Source organism: Blennius ocellaris, assembly GCF_963422515.1.
Source record: "Blennius ocellaris genome assembly, chromosome: 7".
Lineage (NCBI taxonomy): Eukaryota > Metazoa > Chordata > Actinopteri > Blenniiformes > Blenniidae > Blennius > Blennius ocellaris.
In genome coordinates, this window is record NC_137656.1 from 14,605,392 (window position 1) to 14,632,218 (window position 26,827).

Below are 26,827 nucleotides of genomic sequence, written 5' to 3' on the forward strand. Positions count from 1 at the left end.
TTTGAGCAGTCCCCAAAGCACTTTACACTGTTAAGCCACATTCACCAATTCACGCACGCACCCACACACCCACACGCACACACACACACACACACACACACACACAGACAACAGTGCAAGCGGCTGCTAAGCAAGGTGCTGAGTCAATCCACTGGGAGCAGTTTGGGGTTTAGTGCGTTGTTCAAACACACTTCGACATATGGACAGATGGAGTTACTGTTCAAGTAATTTTTTCAAGTCTAGTACAGAGAGATTTTTCAGACAGGTAACAGTACTTCTAAATCCTGTTTGATTCTACCCTGTATGTTGCTGCTTTTATATCCTATCGGGTATTCAACTGCATCCACTCGCTGTCCAAACTGTAAATTATTACATGCCTAAAAGGCTGAAATTCACTTGTTCTGGGTAAGACATAAGTCAGGTTTCTTATTTGTGAAATATTACTTTCAAGAAGGTGTTTAATTTTAGTAATTGAGACATACAATAATTTCTGTTTTAAAGTACATTTATTGGAGCTGCGGCAGGTCAGTGTCATTCAATGGGACGGAAAAAGGTAGAAACCTCATCTATCAACAGAATTTATCCAGCTATATTTCTGTTGGAGAATGCTGATGCTTGTCTGTGTATATAAGTAATAGGGTTATTAATCTGTCTTTTGCAAGTGCACAAGTACAGAGCCATGACGTCAAACAGGAAACTGTGTCAGCACAAGGTTTTTTGTTTTTTTATTTGGCCTCCATTTTTTCTTTTCTTCAGTGGCCCTAACACTCTTTTGTAAGGTCGGACCCCACAACTGTTGTATTCTTACCAACACACACATGCAAAATCATGCTTCCACCAAGAAACAAAAGTACTGTATATCAAACTCAAGCAGCAGCATCAGAAAAGCCTTCTTCAGTTAGACTGTTTGTTGGATGTATGTTTATAGGAATTCTCTTTGCATATTGGAGCAGATTTGCTCAAAGGTAAAAATATAAAGCTTTACATGCTGAAATAGTTTTCAGTTGCCAGAGGAGAGAAGTGATAAAATAAACCTAGAGAAGTTGATCTATGTGCATAAAACACTTCCATTTCTTCTGTGAGGGCTAAATTGCCCTCTAAATTCTGTCTTTCTTGAGAGCTGCATAGTTTGTAGTGTTAAGATCAGTTTTGGGGACCTTTGCCTCAAGAAGATAACGCTTCTAACCTTTGCAGTTAATCAGAGTAAACACCAGCTGCCACCCAGAAGGGCACTTGAAAATACAAATTGTGTATCTTGAATATTAAAATGCTTGTGCATACGAGACTGAGTGGGGGACAAACTATCACAAACCTTCCAATCGATCTGCTTCACTGTGGGTTTTTTTTTTCCAATATTCTTCATTATGTATATCCAAAGAAATACATATAGGAAGGCCTTGGTACTCCAAACATTGTCAGTCCTTTTCTATTAGGTTACTTCCTGGCATCAAAGTGAAATGCAGTGTTAGCGCAGCAGTGTTCAATGGAGAATTCCAAAGGTAATAAAAAAGACAAAACACAGCCATAAACAATCCGAGTCACGGTATTTACCGTCCACCCATATCTCTGTTGACTCTGCCTATAAACATCTCAAACAACAACAATTCTTGAACTAATATCTTGAACGGATATACTTCGAAATGAAGTGTTTAAATGCAGTTAGTGCATTAATTTTACTCATCGGTTTAAGGCAGAATAAATGAATCCATCATTGTGTAACAAGAAAAGAGCGAATGGAAAGGATTCACCCTATTTGAAAAAAAAAGTCAACAGTAAAATTGACAGTATATGTTTGAAAAACGGTAAAATCTAGTTTTCTAGTTCTTGTTTTGTAAAGGCAGTAAGTTATGACACTGTAGATTGGTAACCAAATTAAACTAACTATAGCCATGATTAGATTAATGTTTTTATCAGAACCTGAATATTAACATTAAGAATCATATTGTCAGTTGTCCTTTAGGTATGTCTCATGGTTGAATGTCTTTACACACTCCACATAAAAACATAAATATGTTCTCACTGCTCTGGGAGAGAGAACATCTTGGCCCATCTTGTCCCTGGTTTGGAAGTTTCATAATAAACTTTGTTCTTTGCTATTGCTACCTCAAGAAAATGAATTCATGTTTCTATTATTGCAGAGTTTATATATTATTTCCATAACTTAATTGTTACTTGACTGGCAGTTTTGAAGTGACAGTGCCACAAGTCTTAACTACAACAATTCCCTTTAATGCAGCGAGTTCATTCAAACAGTGTGAACATTTCAACAGTGAGAATTAACAAAGCCGCCAGTATGAGCAAACAAAACATACACCAAAAGTGAATATAGAGAAAGTAATATTCAAGACAGCCATTTTCTATGAATAATGAAAGTGAGATTTAGCTATTGAAAACTTTTTTGTGGGTTTGAAATTACCTTTTTCTCTCTCTCAGTTACACCTCAGAGGCTTAGCGCACCAGTATTGAAACAATTTGATACATACATTTTTTTCCCACTTTTTACAAATGCCACTTATATTCTCGTCACGGCTGAAAAGTTGCCCCAAGGGAGTCGGTAGACTTTTAAATGGCACAATTCACTGAGAGCTCATTCTAGGGTTTAGATAAATGAGTCTCAGTAAGGCAGTCTTGTGTGACATTGCTTTAAGATGCCCAGTGGCTATATAAATATTATTTTACTTAAATTAATACATCAATATCTTAATAGAAGATTGAATTTAAATAGTGAGATTGTCAACAATAACACTGAAATATTTGGAAGTAAATGTACTTTAAAATATTTTTGGGAGAACAGGTGCAGCACACTTTTACTTTACTTTCTGATCATTGACAACAGATGTGTTATTTGTGAAAACATATTGGTTGGTGTGCCTGAATAGCATATGCGTAAAGGTTTGGGTATATAAAAGTATGTGTATATTAAAGTCACTGTGAGAGGAATTAAGGCACACAAGTGGATGTGAGAGAATTCATGAAAAGCACAGGAAAAGGTGCACTGGAGAGGAACCAGAAGCTGAATATCACAGATGTGACCCGTTTTCTTTGGCATAAATAAGCATTAGGATGAAGGAAATAAGACACAGTAAAAGAAAATTCAGTAAAGTGATGGCCCATTTATGAAAGGAAAACTTGGCATTCGCGGCCGTTTCACTTAATCTCAGATCCCTTTTAAGTATGTTTGAAGTCTTGATTGTAAAAGAAATAAGTCAGGAAAAGATAACAACGTGAAAAAACTGGGAGGCCAACTGAGAAGAGAAAAGAGACTTACTTTGGCTATGAGTGCTGACACCAGTCGCTCTGTGGCTGATTTGAAAACTGCAGTGTTCTGCTGCTTATATCTCTCCTCTGTCTTCTTTTCTGTCTGCACGAATAAACAGATCGTAATCAAACTCAACCATGGCAAGAAGGATATTTCTGCTTTCAGCATAGCGCTCAGAATAAAAGCAATCGTAGTTATTTGTGGATTTGCTCTTGAAACACTGTAAAAATGTAATGTAATGGCACATAGCAGTATGTCTAAAAGAAGGAGCAATACTATGAATTAATTAATGCTGCTTTGGAAATCCACACCTCATACTGTCCTGGACTCGGTACTTCTACTGCCTCCTTGTTTTGAAAAACAAAGTTCCGCACAGAAGAGGAGCCAAACCCTCCCTTCCTGGTCTGTTCGAAAAATCCCTTTTTGAAACTCTCTTGGGCGAGACCGTGCTCAAACACGCTGTAGGAACCCGGCCCTGGACAGAAGAACACAGGAATCGTTACAACTGTGAAGATGGTTGAGCAAGTTGCTTCTTTTCAAAGACTTGAGAGGAAGTTGTCCTAGATAAAGTTAAATAAAGTGGTCATCTGTGACACTGTCCAAAAATGCAGTATGCGTTGTGTGTAAATGTACCAGTTGAAACACAGCTGGAATAAATGGAACTCAGCAATAATATTGTCATATTGTCATATTTGTGTGGCATTCATGACCCATGGCTGAGAGTGATATCCGCATCACATCTGTGCTAAAACAAATGAGACACTTATTATTTTCATTTTAAGATGCGTCTCCTCAGCAGAAGGTTAGCATGTGTTAAAACCTGGCTCAGCCAGAAAACAAAGGATTGAATTTATGGCCCCAACATGTTCTGCTCAATTTACAGCTCACTGTAATTTGGTGACTTTTATATTTCAAGTATGTATTTCCACCCTTATGTAACTACTATTTACATCATATAATCTACTTTGCTTCTTTTAGAATCATGTCATTATAGAGTTTAATCTTTTAATAGAGATGAGCACAGGAGTTTTTTCCATCCTGTGTTTTTCTCTTTGTTTGGTCATTGCAGTGGCCTAAATTGGGTTCAATAGTGTGTAGTTGCTTTTCATGTAGCCTAGAACACTGTCTAATCGAAAAACCAGTCTGTGTTGTATCAAGCCCCGTCTCCACCGCACAAAAAGTACCTGCCTAGACCGGTCTAAACCGCTCCGGTTCGCGTGTCACGACAGGAATGCAGTCTAAACCGCTCCAGACCGCTCCAAAGGCGACCGCTTTTCCGCTCCCCTTCCGTTGGGGTGCCGGGGACCATGGAACGGGTCTGAGTTTGAGCTGCTGTCTGCTGATTGGTCAGTGATTTACTACACGCCCTCAATATTTTAATGTGCCGGCTGAATCCTCTGCTGTCAGTGTGGTCAGCTGTGCACTGGTTGTTTTTATTTTCATTTTCTTTTCTTTGCTGCTCAACTTTAGTGTTTGTTGTGAAAGAGCGACTTGAGGCAGGGGGAGACCGGGGCTCGGGACTTTGCATCGCGTTGGAGCTTTCTGTTTGCAGCATAGCGCTGGCCGTGGCGTGGATGCGCGCCCGGGACACCGGAGTCTGGAGCTCCGTCTCCGGCGCTGACCGCGCTCTGGCAGCTCCGCTTTCCAGAGGCGGTCAGCGTTCTGTTCAGCCGCGGTCAGTGGCGCTTTATCGCGGGGACGGACCGCAGAAGTGATCAAAAGGAGCTCGGCGCCTCCGTGTTCCGGCGCTGTGCTGCCGGACCGCGATCAGCGCCGGAGTGGAGAGCCTCCTGCGTTTGAGCAGAAAGCTCAGACTCCCGTGTCTGTGCCTCAGCCAAACGGGGGGAACGCTCCGGCCACTTGCCCCACACCCGAGCGCTCGAGTGCGCCCCAAGCCGCCGGCAAGTGGCCGAGCGACTCGCTCTCTCACAACAAACACGGAAGTTGCGGCTGCAGCTCTCCGCTGCAAAAAATGACTGCTGCAAAAAGTAACTCTTTTTTTTTCCGCTGCAAAAAATAACAGTGCAAAGTGGAGAATTTAAACAACAACAGAGGATTCATAAGATCTACATCTGACGACACTCTTTTCTGTTATAATGTCACATTTCTGCGGAGCTCATAAGCCCCGCCCACTTTTCACGCTCCTCTCTGCAGTGGGGACACGACCCAAAATTTCGGTCGGGGTCTCTATTCCGAACTGCTCCGTACCGCTCCGCTCCGCTCCGTCCCGGCGCTTGTGTGCGGTGGAGACGGGGCTTCACTTACCCCTGCAACTGCTTTGTTGGAGTGACTCAATACGCCATCTTGCGGCGCAAACAATTACTGCTTATTATTATTCTATACTAAGTGATGAGTCTTTGAGTTCAAATCAGGTCAGTTGTTTTGTCTGAATCTGTTCATTATTTGTGACAATATTCTTTGACTTTCAAAACTAAAAGTATTACATATCACAGCTTTATCAACATAACAGTAGTTAGTAGTTAGTAGAACTCTCTCAGACTCTCGCAATTAAAGTCTGCAAGAACTGAGAACTATCAATTTCCCAACAAGTGATATATTTGAAAATATATAGAATAATAATTCAAGACATTGCAAGTGGAAAACAATGGTGATTATTTAAAATAGAGGATTAAAAACATAAAAAGTATTTGCACACCCTATACAGTCTCTATAGTCATGAAAACCTCCAGAAAATGTAAATTAATCATAAAGTACACAGACATGACATTTCTGTAAGAGTGGGCAACTTCTTCTTTCAGTTCTGCTCTGCAACAAGCACTGAAACCTACTTCAGACCTTTACTTCACCTCCATCAGGAGATTTCTTTTTGTTAGTTTCGATAAAGACTTTGAGGGGCTGAAAAGATGCTGTTCAGTCTCCTATACAAGAAGCCAATGAGACAAAATACTAAAAGTTTGAATTTTGATATTGTTTGGATAAAATGACTCATGTCTTTTAAATAAGCCTATAAACACCCAGTTGTGATTCCATGACTTCAGGCGACCTCGTATTGACTGGAATCAACTTCCTGAAAGTCTTTTTGTAACCTTTAACAAAACTGGGACTAGCTGTAGCCTCACATCACCACTCACTTCAAAACATGTCTTCACCTCAAAATTGAGTGAATGACATTATCTTGACCTCCAGGTCCAGGTTGAAAAGTTCCCTCAGCACTATTAATACCTGAACAACACACACACCGCTCAATCCTGCACCCTTTCTATAAAAAAAAAAAAAAGATATTACAAGTTTCAGAATAGTTTTCTAATACTTTCTTTGATCATTACTTGCAAAACTAAAGTGACCGGTCATGTCAGTTTAAAGACTCGACCTTTTCAACAACATGGATTGTTATTAAACTACATAAAGTTCTCCAAATGTGAAACAGCAACACAGATGTCATTAAACAATGTCCTCAGACATTACAGGAAAGCAATCAAGTGCCAGTGCTGTTTGACAAGGTTGTATAATAAGAAACAACCTGCTAAGAGCTAGACACATGGTCATAAAATCTGTTTATGATTAAAACAATCCCAGCAAAGCAGCAACATGTTGTCTTCACACAAACAGATGATTGCTTCATCCAGTAAAATATATATATTAAAGCAGGGAGCACTGTGCACAGCATCTAAAGTGAATGTAACACACAGTGAACAGACATACAAGTGTACACATGCTGACCTGGTAGGGAGGCTTGTCTGTGGTTCAGAGAAAACCTGACTGAAGTGCTACCAAATGGACTTTTCTTCACCCTCGTGGTCCTCTCCAGCAGCTCAAGTGCACAGCGCGGGTCATTATATGTGCCAACAGGGGGCGACACTTCTTTGATGGGGCTAAACCTCTGATGGAGGAAGATGAAAGGAAACAACATGGACAAAGAGGTGAGAGAGGAAACAGAAATCACGGTTTCTAAGGCAGGTGCACAACACAGACACATTTCACAATTCAGTTATCAGCAGCTACTTCCTTTAATCAAACCGAGATCTGCACAAGTATGTCTACCCAGTGCCCATCTGGAACTCAAATACAACTCCAGCTGTGTAAAACTACATCGTCCTCAGGCTTAACTTTGATCACTCAAAGCTGTGTTTTTCTTCCTCATTTGGGTTCAGAATAGGTGGGATAAACGGCAGTGATTGAAGAGATAGCCATGGTAATATTTTGTGTGTTTGTGTTACAGGGTCATTCATGTGTGTATGTAAAATGTTTTGTGCATTATTAGTGTTATAATTACGCAAAATCTGTGCAACATCAAGTTTATTTTATTTACATTCTTTTGTTTACTTAATACCTCACGTCAGTATGTGGAACTCTACTCTGAGTTTGTACCCCTACGTTCACATTAGTGTGACACTGCCCATGTACATCTTGGGTGCGTCCGAATAGTCCCTCCTATCTCCTTTCCTATCTACTTTTCCTCAACCTCCAGAAGTGTTTAAGTGGCGGCCACAATAATGAACATTCAAATTCTCAATAAGATAGCGAAAGGAGGCTCAATGCTTCCTTTATAACCTCCTTTAGTCTAGGAAACACTGATGCATCCTTTACCAAAGGTGACGAGACAATGTTGCCCCACAATTCTTTGCGGCGACAACATTTAAAAGGGACCCACTCTGAACGTCACGAAAACTCATGATGAATGGATCATGTAAGTTACCAATGGAATAATATGCCTTGAACAACTTTCAATAATCTAAAACTCATACCCCGACTCTGAATGTGATGGGGATGCTGTAAAATAAACACAGTAAAGTAAATGTTTTCTGCAGCCAATTCTCAGTTTGCATTAGTTATTTATTCACCTGGAAGCCTCTTTTCCTTTGATTTCAATTGAAACCTTGTGATATTTGAGATTATATCAGTGTTTCAAGGCACAGTGGAAAGTGTTATAAATTAACTTTTTGTAGTCCATTTTAGGACTTTTTTTGTTTTTTCACCACAGCAGAAGTCACTAACCTGCGCCGCTGTCGGATTATTACATCACCTAGTGGAAGTGCGGTCCGATTGTTAAAACAACATGATCGCCTTTCTCTACCTCCTTTAGGAAGCCCCCTAACACCTTTCTTTAACCCTGTGACGTCATCCTCGGGGTTAAGAAAAAGTGGATAGGAAAGGAGAAAGGAGGGACTATTCGGAAGCACCTCTTGCGTTCCTACAATTTTACCTCTTCCCTTTTGTTACTGAGCTCCATGCCACTAGTTGCATTTTGGAGTTTGCTGGCTAGTTTAAACCTGCTGTGGATTACTTGTGAAGTACTATAACATATGTCTGTGTCTTTTGAGTTGTGTAGGAGCTTGTTTATGTGGAGTTTATTGACCGGAGGACATTTTTTTATTTACGCTGCTTGTCAGGTATGCTATGTTCTGTTTTACTGTTGTTATGTTTTAATGATAATGTCTTTAATATTTCATCTTCTCTTTTGTGACTGATCTCCATGTGAGAGGGGCAGGTTTATGTGGAGTTTACTGACTGGAGAAAGTGTTCTTATTTACGCCGCTTGTCAGATTAAATGGAGACTGCCTTGAAAGCGATCTAACGTCTGATTCTCTTCCTAAACACAACACAGAATCTGACACACCAGTTTACAGATTCTCAACAGAAATTAGCTTCACATCAACTCCTATGCTGTGAAAATGTCGATGTCTATATTGTAATGCTGTAAATTGGAAATAGCAGTAGAGGTGATAAAGAGCACATGCACTTGACAGGGTTGAACTCTATATCAACATGGCACTTTAAATGCACAGTTTGAGTGCAGTCCAAATGCAGAATCAACTCTGCTGGCAACATTCAGCAAATGAACATTTTAATTGATATCTGGGACTGATGGTAATGTATTTTCAGGACCATGTTGATGAACTGAAGCCTATTCACTATCTTCTAAATCCACTTCATTACAGTGAAGGATAGTTGGAACTATGTTTTCCACCAGTCCATCACAGGGTTCATGCAGACATCAACACAATCACCCATACACATATTGCCAATTAAATTCCACTTAATATAAAAGGTTTCTACTTGGATAGTTGGAGCGTGCAAATCACTACAAAACTGAGCCACACTATTAATCAAAAGACTGTGGACTAGAAACGGGTCCATTCTCTTGGCAATGCTCTGGCCAAGTAAGAGAACTTGGAGAGTTGATCACCTGTGATTTATTCCTAATTTTACATGATATTCATGCACAAAAAAGTAAATTAGTACAATTTCAGGTACATATTTTTTGGTTTATAAAATATGAATATTCTAAATGTGGATCCTGGTCTGCAGAAGATGCATAAACAAGTGAGTATTTCAGATGTCTCAAAATTTCTAATATATTCTGATATGGATGGATGGATGGATGGATGGATGGATGGATGGATGGATGGATGGATGGATGGATGGATGGATGGATGAATGGATGGATGGATGCTGCTACATGCAATTCAATGCATTCACATAGCTTAAAAACATTTTAAGCAAATTTTGGACGGGTGTATAGAAGGTCCCACTGACCCCACACTGGAAAAAAAAAAAAGACAAATAAAATTAAATAAGACAAGAGGGTAACATGAGAAGTGAACGCATAATGCCAGAATAAAGTGCCTGAAACAAAAAGGGCATGTTCCAGACAGCGTTTTCAGTCGAACAATAATAATAGCACACACAATCAGGTATGTAATGTTCTTTGTTCATTTTGCTGATATCAGAGTTGTTTCAGGAGTGGCTACACTTCCAGTGTACAAATGTGTTTATTAGCAAGACTATTATAACAACAGAGACAACCAAGGGACCAAACTAGATAAGTGTGCTTTTATGATTAATTATTCAAGGTGAACTGAGCTTCGGCGTCACTCTTAATTTTTCTTCAGGCATTTACAACAGACCGATCCAACAGTCATCGAACATTAACGGGAAATTTAAAAAAATGGTACTCCTTCATCAGGAAGGCTTCATCATTAGTGCGTACCCACACACACACAAGCATGCATGCACCCTGAGCTAGTTTTACAGATGGCAGTCTCTAGTTCTTGTATAAAACTTTTTTTGCTGGATGCATGCCAATTATTGACTTACAGTTCCCATTCAAACAAGATGCAACCAATGGAAAATTAAAGGTGGAATCATTGAAATTGTGTTAGTAATGTGTGGCTGAATTATTGAGCTTTTAGGTCAAGTGGAGTAATCAGATTAAAAACATAAAAGCATGTGAAGAGTTATAGCCAAAGGAGTAAATTGCGAGGACTAGAAAAGGGGTGAGGGGAAGATTGAGGGTTGGAAATTAAGTATTTGAGGAAAAGATTAGCTTTTCCCAGGCCAAAATAAACTGTATTCATTCAAATCCATTTGTAAAGTTGGAGGTTGTGGCCATCTGTCAATCCAAATCTACCCCACTGGCTTTGGTAAAGTTTTATTAATGGGCAAATTCCATCTATTGAGCCGACATGCGGGGCTTTGTTGGCACATCACATGGCTGTTGAATGGAGGTCTTTCTTTAGTTTAGCATCCTGTGGTTCAATTTCCAAAGACATAGGAAATGCTACTTGGCACAGTGAATATTACAGTGACAGCACCTTTTGAGATAGATTATTGTAAAATAATGAGACGACAGTAGGAGGACACTATATAAGTAGTATAGGCAGTCTTATGTGTCAATTAAAAATAAAAACAGATGCTTATTTAGGTCATTTTAGACTGAGGAGGAAAAGAGACAGCATGCCTGTGGAAGTGAAGTCAATGCACAAATCCAAATATTTCCTGTGCTGCAGAAATAAAGCAAAGATGCATGAATAAGGTTTCAAAAGGTTTTAAATAATCCATAAAAGTACATTCATTCTGAGGCTGTGTGGCACTAATTTCTTTCTCAAGCCACATCCTGTGTTAGTGAATTGACCATGTGTTTCCATCACAAGTGAGTGTGTGTCTATATGTGCATTCATAAGAAGCCTCAGAGTTCCTGAACAAATTTGTAATCAGGCAGAACCTGAGCTATCCCACAAACACAGCTTAGAAACACCCATAATACATTGCCACTAGTCTCAAGCTCACATTTGTTCAGTGTATTGTTGTGAATGATACTAAAACAATCCAGCAGTCAGATTCTCGTGAATAACATAAGACAGGAATTTAGACAGAATTAATCTGAAAACATTGCTGTCAATATGGTTTTTTAAAGGAAATATTTATTTTAATTCCTTCAGTTTGCCGGATTCTCCTGTATAATGATTAAACATCCTGAATACAACTCCAGTGTCTTAGTTTCATGTTTCCTCCCCTAACATCACTGGGACACAAAAGTCACTATAGATGGAATAACCTAATTCACATTCACCATTGAAGGACCTCATGTTATAAGTTTCAATGTGAGAATGACAATCTTGTTCTTGTATGTTTAATCATATGCATAATTTTATCTGATGACTTTTCCATTTCCTCCTACGTTGGACCTGTTATCGTCCCCTCTTGAATAGAAACTGATCTGTATGAAAAGGTGTATGCAGAAAAAAGGTCAGAAAAATGCTGCAAAATACTCCTAAACAAAATTGAGAAAAGGATGAGTTGAGTGAAAGAGTGAGAGCAAGCGAAATCAAGTAAAAAATGCAATTTCACAAAGTGTTGCCTTCATGCTTTGATACTGGGGAAAACCGGGAAGTCAAAGGGAGAGGAAGAGGTGAGAACTGAAAAATCCCAACTGTTCCTCTCATCTTTGCTTCGCTCCGTCCTTCACTCTCTCTTCCCCTCGCTTCCTTCCCATCCCTCCGCAGGATAACAGTGTCAGATGGAACCGGACTCAGAGGGAGACAAAGATCTAAGGAAACCGTCTCTCCCGGTTCTGAAGTGGAGATGACTTGTGACACACACACACACACACACACACACTTGTTGGTGGGTGTCAGTGACGACATCAGAGGGTCGGCGCTCCAACGCAGCATGTGGCCAGAGAAATTAGGTCAGAGCAAAATCTCACACACATTTCCACACACATCAAACAAACTCCACAATCTTGCATCTGCTGTTCGCTGAAAGAATTTGGAAAAATATGTCATGTTTTTGACAATATGAAGGTAAATTTAAGACATCTGTGTGCGCGCTTGTGTCATTTTATGTCAGCCATAATCGACAGCGCTGTCTTGGGCCAACATACAGTATGTCTGGTGGAAGAATTCACAAATGCCAGAGTTTATGGTTTTGTGTGTGAGCACGCGCATTGTCATTTTGTGTGCGTCATGCGAAGTGATAATTTAAATATCAGCCAGCGAGTTTCACAGGAGTTAATCTGTGGACTGGTGCCACAGAGGAGTAGAGAAGAGCTATTCCTGAAACATAAATCAGTGCACTTTTATATTGCTCGTGATTGCTCCTCCGAGCATGTTCATAAACTCATCTATACCCTGATCTGAAAGAACCCTCCAATCCCTGCACATCAATAAAATAAGCTTAGAATTGCTCAGTGTCAGGGATCTGTTACTAATCGTAACCATTTCTTATTAAAAATCAAGTCTCCTTTGAGAAATCTTTAATTGAAAATACTCTGATCAGACACAGCATGCATGTGTGATATCTTCTTGCAGCAAAAACCGCCAATTTTACGAGAAAAACCCACAAAATTCTCCAATATCTCAGCTCTTACAACAAAGCAATAAGCCCAATCTGATGTTGAATGAGCAGGACCAGTACAATAAACATTTAATTTATACCAAATTCAAACATTTTCTTTGTTTTATTGCAAATACCTTGGTACAATTATATCAGGTAAAGATTTACGTTTAGTTAAATATCTTATCTCAACTGAAACTCAACAAAACACTTGGCATACTGCTTAAAGTGAGCTTATTTTAACTACGTATTTGGTGTCAGAATATAGCAAAACATCCCAAACCTCTTTTATATTTGAATTTATTTGCACCCAAAATTGCAACAAATGATCTAACTTTGAGCTTTATTGGGAAAAATCTACTAAAAGATCTGAAATGAGTTCTGCCACAGTGATTCTCTTTGGGATAATGTTGGTAAAACCCTGTCACTTTTCATGGCAGTGAAGCTCTGGATGTAATAATAAATTCACACAAATCGTACTTTAGCATTAAGACATATTGATTGTTCAGCGGGCAGGACTGAGTGCAGCAGAAAATGCACTTTCTTGTGCATAATGTTGCAATGTGTTTTAGTTGGACATTTAAAAAAAACATTAACACAATTCATTTTTGCCATTTTAGGTATATTTAGAGTGTATGATGTTTTAGTAAAAAATGTTCACACTTTTTTGGGGACTGTGTATTGACTTCTGTGCCACTTGTTCGTTGTTATTTTCTCCCACGTTTTTCATCATAATATTATTGTAACTAACTTCCCTTCCAGGTCTTGTAACAGATTATGACTGAAGGCTGAGGTCTGCATGTTGCTGAGCCGGGTTGCACGCGCCTCACTATTTTGTACCCCACAGTACTTCTTTATAATGAAGCGATACTTTTGGTTCATCAATAACTACAAAACACTCAAAGTACATCATGCTCATAATGAAAGCTCGGATTTTTTTTTACCATAAAATGTGTCTTTTCACGGCACTTCATCTGAAAGAGATTTTTTGTTGTTGTTGATCAGCGTGTATTTATGGAGGTTGCCATTGGAAACTGCTGTGGAGCTGCATTCTACCATTGTACACCTCCATTCCTCCCCGATATTGAAGCTTTTGATTCAGGCCCATCTGGAAACAAAATGGGTGATACATGTTTTGGCAGGGCAGATTTTGGAGCTGCTGAGATTTACATGTTCTCTTTTTAGGCCAAGGTGAGTTTTACATGTCTGTAATTCACATGGTTTAGTTAGAAAACAACAAAATTGAATGTGGTCCGCATCATTTGATCTCAAAACGTCCATAACAGCAAATAAGACGGGGATGGAGGTGACATTGGTGAAAAAAATATAACGCAAGTGAGGGAACGAGTTACTATCTCGTAACCACGGATTAAATTATCTCGTTCCCATGCAGTATTTTTTCTCTCTCTATGGCCACTCAGGGGCTCCGTAAACACAGCTTACTGCTCTTGTTCCAAAGGGTCCATTCAGATCCTCTGTCGGGGTGGTTTAAATCATTTGTTGTGGGATCCGAATAGATCATACATGTTTTTGCAGTTTATCAGATGGATGTGCCTTCACTGGTCACGTGAGTCAGCGTGAGCTCTTTGTGGGAATGCTGCTCCATTGTTGCTCTGACATCTCTATCTTAAACAACGTTAAACCCAGACACAAGAAAGAAACACTTGAGGTTTTTAGCTGCGTTTGGTACAAAAACTTTTGTGTAGAATTGGCAAGCTTTTCTTATCCATGTGCATCGAACACTTGTCACTGGTTCACAGATTGTCTTTCCTTGGGCTACTTTTAGTCGGACATGCTCTGACCCACTTATCTAGTTGTCACAGTTCTGCCCTTGTCAAAGTCACTTTCATGCAGCCCGTGCTCATTTTCTTCTGCCTCCCACCCATCATCCTTTCAGAACCGAATTTTCACTGGCTGCCTGCTGACAAATGCCACTGTAACAAGGTAATCAATATTATTGACCTCACATGCCAGTGATTTTATTGATCAAATTCTTTTTGTCTTTACTGAAAATGTTATGAAGAGGATGATTAGAGATTAAAAAAAAAAAAAGGCTCCATTAGTTTTACAATGATCGCTGGTACTGTAACAAGAGAACAGATTTATGGCCATTTTGTTCTATAGGTAGCTTTTTATGCAAGAGTTTAGATTGATGATAAACATCATTACATTGACATGTGAACAAATGTAGGAAAGCAAATGGAAGACACACGTATCATTAACACTTACCTGCATGTTCCATCTGGAGGTCTGCGTTAATCATACCAGCTAGAGAGTAGCTGCAGTTGCTAAGAGACAGCTAATTACTGTAGCCCTTTGACATAGTATATATTATAGCTACAAGGCCACATGTACAAATGTATAAGATGCTGGCTTTTTCAAACTTTTTCCCCCCTCAATTTAGTAATGAATTAAATATGTCAAACGGGGGTGGCTGAAAACTACACTATAAACAGTGTGATGCAGACAGTACCAATGGAAAAGAGGATATTTGATCACTGTAAATAAAGGTTGTCAAAATCATTTTATTCCATGGACCATATAGCACCCATTGGAGTTTGGGTGAACCAGTAAAATGACTCCAAATTGTTCCCTTTTTTTGGTGCAAATCTATGCGAGTACATTCTGGCCTGATATCTTGTTTGCCACATGATTCTCTTCATATGCATGTTGGCAAAGGCCCATAGCGTTTAAGGCTGCACTATTTCTGCAGCCTTCAGCGTTTATGTTTTCATAAAAATTCACGCTAATACTCGAGATTAAGGGTCGAGAGCGGCGGGTTTTAGCATGGCCCCACTGAAAAGTTGGGAATGGTACAGAAAGAACCCACGACCTCCAGGTACAATTTTCCGCTAAACCTCCGTTGAGGTACCTCGCACCAAAGAACGGGTCTGTGAAGAGGAGCGACGACACAGCCGTCTGCTGAAACATCGGCGCGCAACATAAAATTGTTTTTTTTTAACGTGATGCAGACGCTCCTCTCGAGCTCTTCACTGTCATGTCTTCATTCCATGATTCTATCCATATTATCTGAATGTCAGAAATCATGGAGCCTGACACATGATGGAGTTAGACACTGAGGAAGCAGAGCACAGCAAGTACACAAAAAAGTCTGCAAAACGAACTGTTGGTGTTGTACCTCAGACTGTGTGAGGAAGGGATGAATGATCTTCGACACGTTTCCACTGGACTTGTCAGGCTTGTCAAATTGACTTTTTATTCGATACTGGCCTGGACCTGGAACTCCCTGCAGGGAAACAGAAAAAAAGTATTAAAGTAAGATTTTTTTTTTTTTTTTATTGTAATTGGTGAACACCTGCATCATGCTTTGGTCATGTTAATTTTTCATGGCATGCCGAGTGCACTGGATAATTAAGCGAACAGCACAAGGCTTCACGCTTATGAGACAGTCAGAGGGAAGGAAATATACTGCTCACACTTTCATATGTGCACATTTTCATGCTCACTAATCAGAGTGGCAGAGTCAGCAGGACATTCTTTCTTTTTGTGTTTGTGGTGAAAACACAAGATTGCTGGGCCAGAGGTGGTTTACTGAGGATTGTAGTAAAGCAGCATAGATTTCTACAGTAATTGTTAGCTTTCTGAGAGAGAAATGCTGTGAATTTCAGGACAATGTGTCTTCCCTGTGCCCGAGCTCAGTCTTTTATTCATGACTATTGACTTCAGTGCTCTCTTGTGCAGGAAATTTGTTGGGTTTTTTACCCCCCTAAGAATCAAATAGTGTGTCACATACTGTACGCTGATGTATAGAAAAGCTGCAGCTGGGAATGTTGTTCTTCCCATGAAATACAGTTTGCTGCAATAAAAACATTTGACACTTGGACCAAGCCCAATTGTTTAGTAATGTTCAGTCCTGTGGGAAACTTTTTTTTTCTTCAAGTGAAATGTTAGAGAGACGTGCGCAAACTGTCATTCAAAACACGCTTTAACATAATGCCCACGGTGAGAAAGGCAGAAATGTGTAGATTATTCACTTTAACATATGGATTCCTATCAGGGATGAATGTCCAAATTACACTAGTTGTACTTTATCTTTACCCAATGAAAATATATGACCTATTTAACAATCAACAGTGTTTCAGAACTTGTAAAATAATGTGGTTGCAAAACTGTACAACTCAAGTTTGTAAAGCTGGAAAAAATACTGAAGGCAATAAACATAATGGAAACTTCTATTTGAGTTATTTTCATTACTTTGCAAAATGCACATGGCACACATGCGTTAAATCGTTAATTCAGGACTTTTATTGAGCAAATTCTTAAGTTGACTTCTTATCTTGCGACATTGATCTTACCAGTTGAAGTTTCAAAACATATTTGCTACTTTTGTTTACTGTGGCAGAGAGGTGATTAAGCTCCTAATGTGAATCAGGTGTGCTGCCTCACCTCTCTGCCCGTAAAGGAGGAGCCACCCGGACACGTGGAGTGAAAGGCTGGACGCAGAAAAGATAGACTGTGGCCACGGTTCCATGTACTGGGGTATTTGAAAAACTGCAGATATTTCTCTGCGTTTGGGCTGCGCTTTATGACTCGCCACAAACAATGATTCTTGAAAACTCCGGCCACAGTGGAAATATGGATAAAATCCATGTCTCAAGTTGCATCTAAAGTCACAATTCCTGACATGATGTTTTATTCCAGGATTCTGATTGGCCATTGTGGCTTCATGTTTCTTGCAACACTTCCCCCGACAGATTTGGCTGCTCATAGTAGCTCTGACCCAGCTGTATATGTGGTCCATGCAGATGACGATTTTTTTTTTTTTTACGTAGAGGGGGTACTTGTAAATGTGGCGGAAAGAGGCAGTGTGTCTGTGTGAGTTTTCAGTTTGGTTAGTTTTTATTTGAATAAAAAGTATGGTGAAGTGCAGTCCTGACTCCGCATCTCTGTGGGTGAACCCGACAGTGGCATGCTCTACTGCCATAATTACCTTTTAGCCTTCATTTAGTTTGCAATCATCCATTTGTACACATCAATGATTTCAACCTAAAGAGATGAATAATAACTCAAAGAAAAAGCAGACTTCAATAATGTACCTGAAAAAATAAACGACAAAAGTTGTAACAAGATCAAACAAAACAATGGAGTTAGACTCTATGAGATATTTTCTGGTGAGAGAATTTGGAGAAACTGGGCTGAAAGTGAACTGAATATAAGCGACAGCAGAATACATTTAGAGCTATAAATCATCCTTGGTTTATGACTTATAATAGTTTGAAATTGTTGCATGAAAGAACAGACATTTATAAAAGAGATGTCATACACAGGTCTAATATGGATGCTATACTTTAAGAATGTTTACAGCCTGTATCCAGGATTTACATTAATCTAAAACCTTAGAAATGAAACACAAAAACTGTTCACATTTGAAAAGTCTGTACTTGAGAGTTTGTGTTGTGGTGCGTCACTTTGGAGTCTGACACTCTGAAAGTTTCCATTTTTTGTCATCATCTAAGCCCGAAGCTTAGCATGCTCATGACTGTGGAGATTTCGGTGGACTTCCACCATCCACAACTAAATAGTGGAATCTTAAAATTCTGGGTTTCAAAGTCACCCAGGATCTAAAATGGGCAACAAACAAAAAGCAGCAGAAGATATTACTTCTTGATTCCTGCTCAGGACATTTGGACTCCCACAGGATCTCCTCAGGACATTCTACACTGCTGCCACCGAGTCTGTTCTTTGCCCTGCCGTCACTGTGTCACTTGGATCTGCAGCCACACAGGAAAAAGAATAGACTCCAACAGATCGTGAGGACAACAGAAATGCTAGTAAGTCCCTCCCTGCTTTCCCCTTGAGTACTTGTGGGCCAAGACGCAAGCAGGAACAGTCATCACTGACCCCTCACACCCGGCACACAATCTGTTGAAACTCCACCCCTCAGGCAGGTGCCACACATCTCAAAACCACATGGCACAGGAACTGCAGTCCCACAACCTGCCTCCATTAAAAACGCTAACAGAATTGTAGTGGTGTCTTCAAATCAAACATTTAAATGAACACCATATCCTACCCATGAGCAGATGCTGTGATGTAGAAACATTCACTTCACCTGTTAAGGGTCATTATGTTATGGGTGATGAAAGTAAAAGTGTTAATAAAAGAGTATATGTCATCTGGTTCGTAAAAGAAGAGCCCCCCCCCCTTTTTTTTTCAAATTGGGGGTCACTTCCAAGGGAAAAAAAAAAAGGACTATAAATGGTGCATTTCAAGGCACTCTGGACTAAACAATACACTGTGACGTGATCAATTGTAGGACCAGTTGATAGTGAACGAACCAAACACAAAATATGATATGGAAGAATCATAGGAATATAAAAGCACATAACTGAAACAATATAAAGATGAATACAATATATATATATATATACACACACAAATATACATGTGTATTTCATATATATGAAAATGAATACAAAATTAATATTAAACAAAATTTGACTTCAGGGGCCACATACAGTCCAGTTTCATCTTGAGTGGGCTGGACGAGTAAAATATTGCCATTATAACCTTTAAATTTACGCGTGAGTTTTGCTTTCTTGTGGCGCACAGTGTACATGATGAAATTGTCTATAATTTAGCAAGATCAAACGGTTAGTACTGAAAATGACTACAATCTCAAAATAAAGTCAATTTAATGAAATGTTCTGGTGCCAAATACACCTGCCTATGTGCGTAGGTGAAAACTACAAAAAAACGAATCCTGGTTCTGAACATGCACAAGGCCAAATAAAATTAACCTTGGCACCAACTTTAAATAAGCACTTCTACATTTTTTTTTTTATGCAGCTGCAATCGATCTTTTCTACAGCTTCAGCAGGAGTGACATGGAACCACAGACTTTGAAATATACGCTCAGAGTAAAAACAAGAAGTAAATAAAAACACAATTACTGTATATTCATGCAAACATGTTGTGCTAGTGCTACATTCAATTTAAGGTGAGTAATCCTATATGGCGTTGAACCTGTGCCAAGTCTATTTGTTAATTCCCCCCATCCTAAAAACAACAAGTGCTGCAAACAAAACATCCCCCATGAGAACGGTTACGTGGAACTTGCACCATCTCATAGGCGAACTGACACTGAACTTTATTTACAGGGTATTATAAGGCTGTGAAATGTAACTCACCTGTTTTTCTTTTGTTTGCAGAGACACATGCGATAATGATTTGTTAAAGTGGTTTGCTTGGGTACTGTCAGAATGTGAGTTTAAAGGGACACACACACAAACACACACACACACACACACACACACACACACACACACACACACACACACACACACACACACACACACACACACACACACACACACACACACACACACTTCAACGGAACACTAGCAGCCCCAAGCCATTAGTGGCAGACTGTCTGCTGATCTCCATGAAGTAAAGGTGTTTGTCCTCGGTGTCCCCACTGCGGGAAATGACCCATCTGGTCAGTGTATGTATGTGTGGGAGTACATGGGAGTTAAGGTGCCAGGCACTAATGATGATGGATGGAGGTGCAGCCACTGTTGTAGGCGGTCCAACTACAACATAGTGCACACAAATAAAAGATACATGATAGGAAACATTGTTGACTTAAAGACATACTGAATCATAGTAGAAAAGAAAACTTTTGTCATTTTAGTAGCAGTATCAACAGAGGAGATAATGAAATACCTATAATAAACTATTCTTACACGTGACGCCTCAGAGAGAAAAAAAGGTCAAACGAGGACAGACAGGAGTGACATCACAAAAAAAAGATATGTTCACCTTTTTCCTAATCAAATCCATTCTCACATTTCTTAAACTCTGCCTCTCCCACTCTAACCTACTGATGGGTGAAATAAGGCATCACAAAGCATTGCTCTGCCAGCAGTCAAGTTCATATGCAGGTGAGTAACTCCCCTCTACTCGTGTGTGTGTGTGTGTGTGTGTGTGTGTGTGTGTGTGTGTGTGTGTGTGTGTGTGTGTGTGTGTGTGTGTGTGTGTGTGTGTGTGTGTGTGTGTGTGTGAGTGTGTGTGTGTGTGTGTGTGTGTGTGTGTGTGTGTGTGTGTGTGTGTGTGTGTGTGTGTGTGTGTGTGTGTGTGAGAGAGACGAAACCTTGTGTTTTACTGCCCTCTATGGGCAAGAGGATAAATTAATGAATAATAGGAGAAGGGATTGAATAATTTCATCTTTAATGGATCCAAAATATCCCAAATAAATTCCAGCGACTTACCTTCACTAACTTCACATTTCAAACACTGCCGTTCTATTATGATTCATTCTCAATCTGCAGAGTTAAATCCTGCATCGATAGTTCTGTGTGCAGGGAAGAATGTGGCCTAGGTGCTGTGAAAGAAATGTAGGGGTTCCTATTGGTTCAAATACTTTTCAAACATTAGCATCATATCTATTTGATTTTGTTTCTTAATCAGTGTTGTTTTTCATAAAGTTTTGAATAAAGCTATTTTTAAACCTGAGTGAAACTAGATAAGAAGAAATAAGCAGCATATGGGTCCAGTTTATATGAGATGGTAGTTATTAACCAAAAAGTAAACACTTAATGGTAGCTTACTTATATTTTTATCATCTGCCTTGGTATAATGTATATGATTCACAGTTTTTATATCACACACACACACACACACACACACACACACGTTGCTTTATTTTTGCTCTTTTGTTTTAAAACGATTACAATGGCTAAAATAGTATCACAGTATTGTTAAGGTCTTGAAATGAGGCATTATATGGGGAAAAAAAGTGGGGTATTTAAATAAATTGCTTCTTCTCAAATGGGGTAAAGCCTGGATCTTCTGCTGAAGTCAAACCATAGTGCCTGGACCAGCTACTGTTTAAGACAGAAAAAGATAGAAACCTTTCAAAAAACATTTCGTGATTTGGCACCAAATCCTGGTGTGATTGCCCTGCTACTCTAACCCGGGCACAACCACGATACATTTTAATCAAAATAAAGCTGTGCTCAGACTTGTGGTCTCGTGATTCAAGCTAAAGTTGAAAGGAAAAAGGCCATAATGAGATTCACACACTAGTTAGGTAAACCCTCATTAATTGTTTGTGAGTAATTCTAAGCAATTCTGCAACATAACTTCAAAATGTCCACAACATTGCTGTGCTGAGCTGATTGAAATATAATGGATGTTGGATTATTCTGCAGGCACAGCTTCACAAATGTATAAAGCAGTCAAAAGAGTTTCAGAAATTCTTTCATTCTTCTCTACAAACCACTGCCGTCTGCTGCAAGAATATAAAAAGTCTTCAGACTCAACTCCTCACACGCCGCTTTTGATTCATTGAGTCGTCTTTGGGTTTTTTTTCCTGGTGCTTTATCTCTGCTTTTCCCGAATAAGTATTTAATTGAGCCAACCTGACAAACATGAGTATTTTAGACCACTGAGAACCAAACTGGTTCTGACTTAAAGCCTAGCTTAGCTTCAGATCATTTTATTTTGACCTCTGCAAGATGTGAGTCAAAACAAGCTGGATCCATTTTTTTACTTGTCTTACAGGTATAGCGCTGTACAAGCACTGGGCCGGGTTATTGACAGTAACCACAATTCATCAACAACCATATTTGAAAAGAATGCACATTTGATTTATGCTTATATGGAGAATAAAGGTTTTTTTTTTACTTCTGTAGTTCTGTGAATCCATTGACACAAGATTTGAATGTGATAGACTGGTATTTTTGTTGTTGCCAAAGATTTAACTTCTTTTTGCATCTTAAAAGCAACCGTACACACACCTGATCCACACTTACTTTTTTGAGTCAACATTTCTGCCACAAAGAATGCTTTCTAGGTAACAGTGTCCAATAAGTCTTATTCAATATTGATCCCTAAAATATGGAACCAAAAACAAACCACACTACAACATAATCTTCTATTGCTCCACTTTGACAAAGATGAAGAAACCACTCCACCAAAATGAACCACAGTGAAGTGAATTTTGCTCTCTTAGAGTTAGATATTTTTTTAAATACACATTTATCATCTTAATGATCTATAAGATAACAATATCTGAGAGCAGTGGCTTTCCAACCTCAGGTTTAGGCCCCTGTTGGAAAGTTGCCAGAATTTATAGGCGGGACACAAGCCTCCGTCTATACTGAGGTTGTCATAATTAGATCTGAGACCTGAGAAACTGTTTCTTACTTCTTTTTTCCAAAGGCATTTCATGCTGGTAGACTTAATTTAAAACTAAAGTTACACAGCCCCATCACTGCCTCACACACACTCACACACACACACACACACACACACACACACACACACACACACACACACACACACACACACACACACACACACACACACACATCCCAGCTGTAACAAACGTTCAGGTTTGTGGGGCTGGAAAAATGTTAACATAGGTTAAAATAACAAATGATTATAATTAACTACGTGGTGTCATTTCAAAAAACTTTGTTGCTCTGAGATTTTATCACGAGTCCAAACAAATATGTACAACTTCACAAAAACAAAAACACTCACCTTCTTTTCCTCTTGCTTGGGTACCAGTTCATAGTAGCGAGGGATAATAAGCTCAGCTTTTCCTTTATGGTCCCTTTGAAGGTTCACATTCTCGTAGTGTGTTTCTGGGAGTCTGTGACAGAAAGAGGCAATGGCAATGTCTTTCAAAATAGATGACACAAACAAACAAATGAAAATAAAAATGACGGGGTTGATAAAGCGACAGACAGAGAGAGAGAGAGAGAAACAGAGAGAGAGAGACAGAGACAGAGAGAGAGAGAGAGAGAAGGGGTGTAAACCATACATAATAGAACAGAAGAATACAGAAGTATGTAGATAAAAACAAATTGAGTGAAAGGTGCAGAAAGATGTGCGTAATGGAAAAACAAATAGGAAAAGATAAACAAAACAAAGACAGATAGTAGCAGAGGGCAAAAGAGAGAGAGAGTTAACAGATGAAAAGCGGGTTCCCTCCATCACTGCTGTGCCAGGAGTATAGTCTGCATTTTCAGCCATTTTTTTTAAATTATTCAACAAAAGTCATGTGCATCACAGCCCATTATGTGGGTGTTTAAACGTCTGCCTGCCCCTATGTGTAAACAAAATGACTCTTCTCGTGTGCACCTTTCTGTCTATTACCAAGCCAATTCCTTTCTGAATAGCTGAGCTGGATGTGTGCCCACCCGTGTAGAAGTGCTTAGTAAGCCCCATCCTCCATGGCCATCAATAGAAACGCAATGTGAAAAATGTCAAACATAATGCCCCGGCTGTAGGATCAAAGCAATATTTCACTTTGGTGGAACAGCTTCTCTATTCAGCACACATCTCGGAAAGAGCTCAAGAGCAGGGAAATTCTTCGGTTAGATGCCCTGAAGCATCTCATCTAACCAGCCCCATGGCTCTTTATCTGTGCTTGAAAATGAGAAGTTATGAAAATTTCATTCGGAATGCATGTAATGATTGTCAGCCATCCAACAGACGACGCTCTCTGTTTAGTTAAGTTCCCACAGCCTAACGACAGCAGCAAAAGAGGGCATATGTTGTTCATAGGATGATTTTAGGTATAATTCACACGATGAAATGCTGCTGATTCCTAAGTGAGTGCACATAAAAGCCACGTCAAAGTTCCAGTTGCATGTTTTCCTTTTGTCGTCACTACAATTAAGTTTGTTCTCAGTGAATTCAAAACACGTTACTCACATCTCAGGATAATATTGTCCTGGACCTGGTCCCTCGTCCACCATCCCTTCCTTTCTCCTCCCTGTCATGTTGCCAAAGTGGATTCCTTTATACTTCTGCATAGTACTCGTCTCGGACTGGAAAAGGACAAAAACAACAGGAGAAATAACATGGAGAATCCGGAATAGACGAGGTAAGGAGTGGATGATCGAAATAGCTGGTCAGTAAGAAGGGAAGCGAAATGGAAGATGGGAGGAGGGAGATAACAAGATGATACATGGATAAATAAAGTAGTAGAAAATAAGAGCAGGCTGTCCTCACTTATCTGGCTTCTGCTCCAGACCAGGCTCGTGAAGTTGGGGTCTGAATGAAATGTGAAGTTCAGTCAAATGCCAGATTGTGTGTGAGATCGAGAGGAAAACCTTGGTCCTTTCATATCTCTCCCAGTTTTACAACCTTTCCTCTGCCTCTGGCCTTTCAGATAGGACCAGTCCACTCCACATCTCCACAACTGAGAGAGGCTGTTCTGGAAACGAGCCAGCCGTCACCAAGCACATCGGAGTGACTGGAAGTAAGGTTTTCTTGAGAAATTAATTGGTTGGACCTGTGATGCACATGCGGCATAAGCCACGTCATTGCAATCCCTATCGGTATTTCTACAGCGATTAATAAATGTAAACATTTCCAAACAACAAATTATCAAAGAATAACAAGACTATTATTGGAAAGTAGTGTCTCTCAAGGTGTGGAGACTGCCGCTCCTGGGGAAGTTATAGTGGACTGTAAGAATCTGTTCAAGGAGATGTGATAGCAACCACTAAGTGAAGGGTAAAAGGAATGATTTTATTGACAAAATTATTTATGACAGAACTAATTTTAAAGGAAATGTAGACAAATCATCATTTTAAAAGATACTCGAGTGTCAAAACCATGTGTAAGCATTACAATAGATTCAGAATAAATATATTTTTTCTCGATGTTAAGTCCAAATGCTTTAAAATCCTATGATCCTGACCACTGTGATTCTCAATCTCGAACTATGCATCTTTGTCTTTTTATATTTGTCATGATAATAAAGTCCGGCTCAGTATTGATCAGCGTTATAAACATGAATGGATATCTGCAAGTTAATCAGACATTTCTCATTTACAACTATCCATTGGGTGCACTGACACGTTTATTTATTCCATGCCAATATTTGAATTTCGACTCTTGAGAAAAAAAAAACATGAGGACGGTGAGTTTCATCCGAGGGCTTTCACATACTGTAGGAGTTTGGTTCTCAATCACTTTGATTCATGTTCCTGACAATGAAAGAAGTCTGCTGCTTGTCCCTCAATTTCAAAAATGTCTGCTAAAATGAAAGAGACAGGCAGAGAGAGAGAAAAAAAAGCCCTTGCTTGAATCAAAATCAAAGCCTCTAAAATTTTCAATCTCTTTTCTCTTTCTTCCTTGACCCGGCTGTCTGTGCCTATTCTATGAGGAAGGTTATGGGAAGACTGGCAGGGAGTCTCGAAAAAGTTTCGGACTCCATATGGTGCCTGTCTGCTTATCTTAACCTTAACAGTGAGTGGAGGATGAAATCTGAGGTTTGGTCGGCTTTGATCTTCCAATCTCGTTTTCAGAGATGGGAAATCGGGATGTTCAGATGTTCCGTTAAAAAGAAGAACATAACTGTTCTGCCTTGCAAACGGACACATACAAGTGTTGGTTTCCGGGAAGCATACATGACCAGTACAGGATTTCCTGAGAACACCATTATGGGGTACAACTCACCAGATGCATTACTATTCATCCAGAGTATGTGACAACGCTTCCAAATAACTTGTAAATAGCACTGCTAACTGGACATGCATACAGTATTACTTGTCAATATGGAAATATTTCAACTGAATTGACATTAGAATAATTCAAATGTGAACCAAACCTCCCTTGGCCACATTACGTTATGTGAGTTAGTTGTCATCGGTATCTAGAGGCCTCAACTTGTGAATACTCATCTTATTTTGCATGCAGTGCAAACGATGCTGCAGAAACACTGTAGTAATTTCAGCACAGATCTGGGCTTTTCAAACAGTTGTTCCAACACCGGTTGTAAATTTAGGACATAAAAATCATGTTTAACTATCTTGGTATTTGGCCTTGTTTAGATTTTTAGGGGGGGTTCTTTTTTTTGTGTGGTTGCAGGTTCCTGCTCATCTATTCTTTAGAAAGTCCTGGAAGACCTGGTCATATTACTGATTAAATAGAATAATTGTATCAACAATGACTTTATGATTCTTACTCAAATATAGCGTGTATAATGTGATTTGCACATTGTTA

The 26,827-nt window shown here is 39.4% G+C and overlaps 1 protein-coding gene across 1 annotated transcript in view; it reads right to left on the reverse strand.

The window, feature by feature from the left end:
• stpg2 (sperm-tail PG-rich repeat containing 2) overlaps window positions 1-26,827 on the reverse strand; it is a gene marked incomplete at both ends in the record, with an annotated part of 64,369 nt that overhangs the window by 32,584 nt on the left and 4,958 nt on the right. The window contains 6 exons of the mRNA XM_080499999.1: window positions 3,269-3,361; window positions 3,571-3,734; window positions 6,941-7,100; window positions 15,978-16,085; window positions 23,348-23,459; window positions 24,527-24,642. Coding sequence (XP_080356125.1) covers window positions 3,269-3,361; window positions 3,571-3,734; window positions 6,941-7,100; window positions 15,978-16,085; window positions 23,348-23,459; window positions 24,527-24,642 — 753 coding nt within the window. The remainder of the gene's footprint in view (window positions 1-3,268; window positions 3,362-3,570; window positions 3,735-6,940; window positions 7,101-15,977; window positions 16,086-23,347; window positions 23,460-24,526; window positions 24,643-26,827) is intronic.